Source organism: Corapipo altera, unplaced genomic scaffold, assembly GCF_003945725.1.
Source record: "Corapipo altera isolate COAL_440 unplaced genomic scaffold, ASM394572v1 22, whole genome shotgun sequence".
In the NCBI taxonomy this organism is placed as follows: Eukaryota; Metazoa; Chordata; class Aves; order Passeriformes; family Pipridae; genus Corapipo; species Corapipo altera.
This window is the reverse complement of record NW_020884886.1, coordinates 15,012,337-15,020,925: the sequence shown is the minus strand read 5'-3', so window position 1 is coordinate 15,020,925 and position 8,589 is coordinate 15,012,337. Positions and strand designations below refer to the sequence as shown.

Sequence of the window (8,589 nt, the reverse complement as noted above, 5' to 3'; positions counted from 1 at the left end):
GCTGGAACTTCAGCCTTAACATGAGCCCCAGTTTGATGGTGAAGGGGCTCTGCAGCCTTTGGCTTTCTATCAGCACCAGTAACATTACGTTTACGTCGTTTTACTTTCTGCTTTTTCTCTTCTTTTGGTTTTTCTTCAGAAATGCTATCTAGTAGTCCTTTTTCTGCAGCATAAGCCAAAATGTCTTTAGCAGGCACTTTTTTAGAAGAATATTTCTGAAAATTTCAAAGGAAACAACAATGAATCTAAGTCACAACACAGAGCTGCTCAGAATTTACTTCATGAGAAAACTGTGGCAGAGTCTAGCAGAAAGACTTAAGTCACCTATGATAAATACTAACCAAACTATTTATTCATGAAATTAAGAACATGACTGCTGTGTAAAGAGTATCAGAGCATTTGCTTCTCAGAAACTTTGTTCTCTACCACTCCAAAGAGGGGAAGCTCAATTCCAGCCTCTGTACTGCATGTCTGACTTGTGGTTTAACCCCACCCAGCAACCAAGCTCGCTCATTCCCCCACCAGCAGGGTCAGGGAGACAATCAGAAGGGTAAAAGCTAGAAAACTCATGGGTTCATAAGACAGGGGTTACTTGGGAAGACAAGTGCCATCACTCCAAATGTCCCCACTTCCTCCTTCTTCCCCCCACCTTATATACTGATCATGATGTCATATGGTATGGGATATGCCTTTGGTCAGTTGGGGTCACCTGTCCTGGCTGTGTCTCCTCCCAATTTCCCAAGGACCCCCAGCCTCCCCACCAGCGTGGCAGTATGAAAAGCAGAAAAGGCCTTGGCTCTGTGTAAGCACTGCTCAACAATAACAGAAACATCTCTGCATTATCAAACCTGTGTTCAGCACAAATGCAAAGCACAGCCCCACATCAGCCACTGGGAAGAAAATTAACCCTACCCCAGCCAAAACCATCACACTCCCACACTGACCTGCTCTGTGATGTGTCTGTAATAACATGCATATACATTACACATGTGTGTGCGTGTGTGTATCAGAAGTAGTTACTAAAATACAGAAATGTTATCAGTAACATTAAACATGAATAATTTTCCCTATAATGAAAATCTTCCCTCATAATATGTAAATAAGGAATTCTCAGACTAGATTAAGTAGGAACCAGCTCAGCATCCAAGCATATAAAGAGAAAAAATAGGGAAGAAACTACTTAGAACTAGCAAAGAAGAGGGTTTCTGTAAACCAGAAATTTCAGTTTAAATTGTAAGTACATGTTTTCTGCTTCATGGAGAATGATCATTTCCCAAATAACCTAAAAATTGGCCAGAGGAGCAATTGCTTCTGTCCATTAGAATTTGACAAAAATTTGACAAAAATTATTCAAATTAACTACCTGAAACAAAAGTACTTGTTTCTCTGGAGGGATACAATATGGTAAACAGATGTACATAGCATGATTAACTAAAACTCAGGGAGCTAGGTTAAAAATATTTTCTATTGAAAAGAAGAAGGTCAATAATAGGTAAATTAAACACTTTTCATATGTGATTCTCTTACTCTTAATAAAATCTTCTCTTCTAATTTCCCCTGAGACAAGCTTCTTTCAAGCACTGTGACCCCAGTATGACAGAAAGTAGCACAAATGACCAAATAAGATCTTCTATCATAAATTTGCAATGAAATTCTAATTAGCTGCTTCCCCCCCCCCCCCCTTCCTCTTTTGGTTAAAAAACTCTTGCTTTTCTCAGACACAAGAGGAGAATGTTGATGCTCAGAGATGCAAACTAGCCCTTTAAGGCCTTTCCTCAGGAATTGTGCCAACATTTTTCCATTTACTCAGCAAAAGCGCCCTGCCTTTCAAGCCAGATTTGCATATGCCTTAGTTTGGGAAGGAAACACATTCATACCTATTTCGTTCAAATTATAATAGTGTCACCCACAGGGTTTAAGAGTTCATCTGCTTGGACACTGCAAAATCCTGGTGACACATATAAAAAAATAACTTTACTAGACACTGTTTATCATGAGTCTAATCAACCTATGTATTTCATTCCAAGGTATGACAACAATATATTTCCTCTTGATGTTGCTGGCACTGACTTGGATCATGGGCCTGCTCTGACCAGGAACAGCTCCAGAACAACAGGCACATGTTGGAAAACTGCGCTCAGCATAAAATTCCAGAAGTGGCACATTTCAACTGCTCCCTATCCTTTGGTCTTAAGACAACTAAAGAGCATCCAGGAATTTTATTTCAGATGTTCAATTTCATTCATTCTTTTGTGGAAAATTGCAGTAGTCATCTTCTGTGAAGTGATTTTAAATGGTAACTTCCTTAGCTTACCTCTCTTTCTAGAACAGCTACAAAACAGCCACTGGAAATTTCTGATGGCTCCATTTTGAAAAAAACTTCAGTGGAAGCCTCTGAATTGGAGCAAGTAGAAAAAACGGGAGGAATAAGCCTGTAAAAAATAAACAAAATACCAGAAAATCATATTTAGGATATAAAAGGAAATAAACAAGGATGCACTAAAAGTAATTTCCAAATATGCCTTTCAATGACATAGCTTTATCTGAATTTTAAAGAACTGCAATTCAGGAAAGGCATAAGAATTCATCTTTTTAGAAACAATGGGGGTCTTTCCATTTTTTTCAATAATTCCCATTTTTTCCAATTAACTATATTAACCACCAGATAATAAATATGTATTAATATAATGAAAAACTTTATTCTTTCTCAGATCTGCAATTACTGGATTATCAAGTTGTCCATGTAGTTGGGGAATGACCTGAAAACACTAAGAAGCTCAGAAATTGCAGAGATATTGACTTTGAGTTCATAGTATATGCTCATAATAAATAATATATCTAAGCTAAAAACCTTAGGTTAGCAAAATTTGCTAACCTAAAAATATTTTTAATAATTGAGTGATGTTTATCCAGTTTTACAGTTTTGCAGTTCATCACTGGGGAAGAAAGAACTAGCCTTTTCTCATGTTTTCCTTGTATTCCAGGAACGCCTAGCTGTTATAAAGAGGCCCCAGGGACTTGGCTCATAAGGCTGCTAAACTAGTACTAAGAGGTCTCAGTATGGAAAAAACACTCTCAAAATGTCTTTTTGCAATTATAACCCCTTCCTTTTCACATCGCTGAGGAATATAAGATAGAGCCCCTCCTCAGTGCTCCATTAATCCTCTTGAGAGAGAGCTTTATTCAAAGATGGTTATGGAGAAATACGTTTAATATTTGTAAGCAATATCCTGATTTGGCTGGCTAGTTCATTTCTAATGGGAAGTCTGCAAAACTCTTTGTTTCTAAGTTTCCACCATAATCTGGATTTTTTTCTATGTGCCTTGGAACTTGATAAAACAGACTACAAGGCTCACATCCTCCTCACATTATACGTCCTGTGACACAGGAGATTTTTCATTTTACATCAGCTCACTCAATTAAAAAAAAAAAGTGATTAATTTTTATTGATGTATACAAATTACTGTTAGCAGGAATCCCTTCAATGGATGGTCTGACCCTGAAAAATGATGCAGAAATTAACTCAATTTTGATACACCAAAGAGAAATGCATGAGTGGTTTAGATTCCTCTCTAAACACACTTGTTCACAATGTGTACCCTTAACTTAAGGTGAAGCCTTTGCTATAAACTGTCATATCCTTACGGTAAACTCAGCTTAGCCTGTGGGTACATGTTTAAAATCACCCTTACAAGTGCACAGCCCTAAGACCAGCTTATGATCCCAAACTCCAGCAGAGCCTTAATTTGTTCAGCACTACTCCAGTACTGCAGAGTAATTCCAAAAGATATAATGCACATAAGCACAACTGGTGTAAAAGTTTCTTGAAAGCCCTCGATTTTATTGGAAAAGGAAAATAATATTAAGTAGGCCTGTGATGATCATACAGGATGTTTTATTAGTGTAACTTCCCTCTCAAAGACACTACTGTAAACACTGAGGCTAGTAATTCTGCAACAGTTTTTTCATTCTATACTGCATTGTTTTATACTGCATTGTTTCAAGTAGGTTCTCTAATTAATGCTAAGGAAAGTGTAAAAGGAATTGTTGTAAGTAATACATGCATCTTAAATGGCTTGAGCCGTATAAGACATCTTAAGACAAGCATAATCACACTATACATTTTATTTACGGTGTTCTATTACTGCTCTGTTCATGCTGGTTACCAGCAACTTTACTGTAGTGAGAACTGTGCATGAAAACATCCAAGATACTCCATGACAGTCCAGGAGAAACCAATTCTGAAATTGTTATTTATGGAGCTCAATCAGCCTTCAGTCACAAATTAGCTCAAGTCTGCCAAAATCCTAATGTAATTTTATTGTCCCTTTCTGACCATCTGAGATGGCCTTGTATTTGGAAGTAAAAGTATAATTTGGTGGTTTGACAAGTTTAATGATGTTTCTGCAAAACACTGAACAGATTTCAGTTTGGCTTTGGGGGAAGGGGAGGTGTTTTACACAAGGGGGAATTTTTTCTAAAATAATTAAAGCTCTGAGAACTTTTTAAAACAAATTCTGTTATATGTGTTACGTATTTATGAATTATTTGTGTTCAACTACTTTGGAGACCATTACAGTCCAAGGTTCCCTGAGTTCTCCCCATAGCGTAATAGCTGCATAAAGATCAAGACATGACAGACTCCACAAAATTTCAAATTCCAAAGGAAAACAACAGTTTACAGCAAGAGCCATAGATGCTTTTGCATCACTGGCAAGACAAGCCCTGATTTCATCCCACTTAATGTAAAAATTCAACCAGACTAATTCAATTATCAGTGAATTGCAAAAAAGATGCATTTTGTTGCGCTATGTCTTAACCTTGTGAATAATATATAACTTTTCAAAATTCTTTGGACTGGCCACAGTTAACATTTACCATTTTAACCATGCAAAATTTAATTACACTGAATATCTTGAGCCACAGTACCTTTCCCTGCAATAGCCAGCGTATTAACATCATCTAAGGTAATATAAAATCTAAAAATATGGTATTACTCTTCAGTACTTTTGGCAACATACACTCTCTTAACCTGCATCTCGTAATCATCTGTTGTATCTATGTGCAAGTGGGTGCCAACTGTTTGCATTTATCTATTGTGACTGAAAGGAAAATCCAGAAGGTACTCACCAGCCTTCTAACGATTTCTCTGTCTGACAGGGGTGACAGTTGACAGGTTTTAACTACATATAAAGTATACATAACACATACTTTTTTCATATATACTTGTATTTGTTATGATTGCACAGGATGATCTCTTACTGTAACCTGTCCTCCCCACAAGTCATTCTCTGAATACAGAGATGAGCAATCCCACAGCTAGTGTTCTTATTCTTCTATATTATTCTCACAATTTAAGATTTAATTCCTTTTTCCTTCGAAACTGATCATTCTAGGTCAGAAGCTGAGAGCATGCTAGCAAGTTCCCTGACTTCTAGTCTCCATTTTATCTTAAACTAGCTTCATTCTCTGAATACTGATACAATAAAAGCAATAGCTCTATCAGAAGAGTGCTGTTTCCAACCAGTGATGGTTTCCTCCCATCTCAATTTCAGGTGAACAAAACTATTAGATGAAAAAGTCAATAGAATACTGCTAAGTACTCTCATAAACATAAAAAAAAATGGCATGACAGGCAGCAAAAACTATTGTAAATATTAATTTAATGCAAGACACATATCAGTCTGGGAGATAAGAATTATGCTATAATTTAAAGTTATACTTTAATTTTTCCATAGATAAAACTACTCATTCCATACCTATATGGTTGTACTTTATCTCCTTCCACTCCAGATTCCAGTGCTTTTTTCACTACTAGTTCATTTTCTTGTGGGTAAACTGAACAAGTGCAGTAAACAATAGCTTGTACTTTGTTAACTACAAAACAAAACAAATTTTCTACTGTTCAGATTCTTCATACAGACAGTGGCTTGGTAAGGACTGAAAACATCACAGAAATTATGCTTGGATGTCACTTTTACCAATAAGAATATCCTCCTGCACACATTAGTATGCAAACTCTAGTGGTTTTTAATAATTAAAATGTTAAATATTTGCAGATCACAGCACAAATTCAAAGCTGTATCTATCTTTTCACACAGCTACAAAAGGAGAGGGGACGAAAGTGGCAGCATGCAGATGGAGTCTGACTACATTTGCAGCATTTCCAAATCAGAGTATGACTAAGTCACAAGCCAGTTCTCTACACAATGCTGAAGACTGGTGAACAGTAGGACACAGAGACACCTTCAGATTGGAGGCGATCATTATTCAGGGGTTTTGGTTACATGCTTATTGTTAATTGAGTAATCCATGTATTTTTAACTATGTAAAAACTGGTGATAGTACAATGGAATCGATAGTACAAGGTCCTCCCAGAAACTGGAGAACTAGCACACCTACATTTCAGTGCATGACTCAACTCGTTAAGCTGCCTTTCAGCAAGAATACCGAGTTTATCCTCAGACACAAATCCCTGGAAAAGGTCTCGTAGCAACCCTGCATCTAAAAGTAGAGAGTTGTAAATTTAGTATTGCAACTTAGTGTCTTAAAATTCAGTTGTTTGCAGAAACAGACATGGTTGTTACTAGTGCAGTTAGAAGGTAGGTTTTACAAACTAGAATACCAAGGAGTGCCTAATTTATTTGCTTTCCTTCTTTACCTGTAATTACTGGTTCCTCTTATTTGCTTCTATTTAATGAAAATTGTACAGTGAACAGACTTATACAAACAGTCAATAAAGGAATGTAAGCAAATGGAAAATAATATACATATTGGTATATTGAAATAAATTTTCTGCCTATAGTCTTTTTACTTTTAAAAAAATATATACATTCTGCTCCCCAGAATAACCCTCAAACTTCATACTACCAACTTGAATCAGACAGAGAATTAATGCAAGTTAATATATATGTTTTATAGTAATTAAAATAAGGGGTTTTAAATAAAATGATACCATTTACTGAAGTACCTACACTGTCTAGACCACAATACTTGAATTTATTCATTTCTACCAGAAAGCATGAGCTTTTCTGTATCAAAAGTTACCTCTGTGTTCACTTAAAATAAACTCCATTGGATTGCCAGCACCCAGTCCAGAGCATTGTGGTAGCAGCAAAATAACTTTTGCCTTTTGAAGTCTTCGGTCTGTTGGTTCAAGCTCAGTAAAGTCTTCATGCAACAACTGAATATCTGCAAAATAAAGGAAGAACTCAACAGTTATACATTGCAAGCAAGCCTACCTACAGGTGATACAAGTGAAGAGACTGTGCTGTTACATAGATTTCTACAGAGCTAGAGCCTGCTAAACCCAGATCCTCCAAAGTATAACCTGTGGATTTCAAATGGATTGAAAGGCTAACTAGACCTGCATCTTCCACTGAAAAGACAGCTGATGGGATTGCAGGGTCTTGTTGCATTCTGTTCTGATTGTGTCCTCTGCATAAACTGGACAAGTACATGTGTTTTGAACAAACACTCAAACAGCCAGAAATCAGACTGAAAGCAACAGCCAAAGCACCAAATAAATGGACCCAAAAGTTCCCAGCTACCAGCTACACCAACTGCTATACAGTAAGTACTTCTGTGGAAAAATTCATCTTAACATTTCAGGAGCTTCCATGTATAACATGGTTAATCTGCAACCTTCAATTAACTTGATTGTAGCTGAAGAGCTGTCAGTACACCTTGTGACAAAAAAAAAGTTGTTACTGCCCTCGCCAAGTCTTCAAAGAAGAGATCTCTGAATTCTGATAGAATTATGCTGTATTTATAGATATCACAAACATCTGTATTACAATACTTTTTGCATACCAACTGTTTCAGCACCTACTTTCACATCCCATATGACCGAAAATACTCCTCAGTTCCTCTTCTTTTGCTGAAGATTTCACACCACAAACGAAAATTGTGGACATGCCATGATTTGTCAGCACTGACATATGGGCAATGGTCAGATAGGAACCTGTGTGAGCCACTATAATGTCATCACCTGCATTCAACAGCGCCTGTGCAGAGTGTACTGCAAGGCTGCGAGACTTATCCTAGAAAACAATGACACAAAAATTAAGTACAACCATCTATTTTGGTTTCTATGAATGCCAACCTTCTTTTCCAAATTAGCAAAGTATTTAATTGTTTTCATAGGAAATGGGAAAGAAGGGAGGAAAAAACTAACCAGAGATAGCTCCTAACACAGAATTAAATAAAGTACAAATCCAAACAGTCACTCAATAAATTAAAATAACTTAATTCTAAATAATACATTAAAAAAGCATAATATCTCTATAGGTGAAAAGAGAATGCATATCATCCCCATGAGGGATGAAGAACTCCTAACAACAGCCAGAAAAGAACAAACATAGGCCATAATTCAGAACAGGCAGAATTAAGAGAGAAATGCAAAACTATTCACATAGCTCTTGACAATCATTACAGGAGAAATGAAGTCCTTACAGATCAAAGATCAAAATTTTGCTGAAATCTGAACAGCACAGAGCCAGATTGGAATGCAGAAAACACAGGGACCACTCAAAAGGAGTCAATGGCCTCATACCAGTGGTGTTTAAGAAAAACCATCTCCATCAAATT

General features: G+C 36.7%; 1 protein-coding gene across 8 annotated transcripts in view; it reads right to left on the bottom strand.

The window, feature by feature from the left end:
• The window catches only part of NSUN7 (NOP2/Sun RNA methyltransferase family member 7), a 20,297-nt gene that overhangs the window by 2,665 nt on the left and 9,043 nt on the right, over positions 1-8,589 (bottom strand). For 7 of the 8 annotated variants that reach the window (XR_003527552.1, XM_027642591.1, XM_027642589.1 and 4 more), the window contains 6 exons: positions 7,832-8,042; positions 7,048-7,191; positions 6,403-6,504; positions 5,760-5,877; positions 2,315-2,432; positions 1-215 (listed from right to left, as the gene is read on the bottom strand). The exon at positions 1-215 is cut by the window's left edge. Coding sequence is in view for 7 of the 8 variants with exons in the window: in XM_027642591.1 (XP_027498392.1) it covers positions 1-215; positions 2,315-2,432; positions 5,760-5,877; positions 6,403-6,504; positions 7,048-7,191; positions 7,832-8,042 (908 nt within the window). In the remaining variant the exon portion in view is untranslated. The remainder of the gene's footprint in view (positions 216-2,314; positions 2,433-5,759; positions 5,878-6,402; positions 6,505-7,047; positions 7,192-7,831; positions 8,043-8,589) is intronic. The other variant, XM_027642595.1, reaches the window with a different exon arrangement.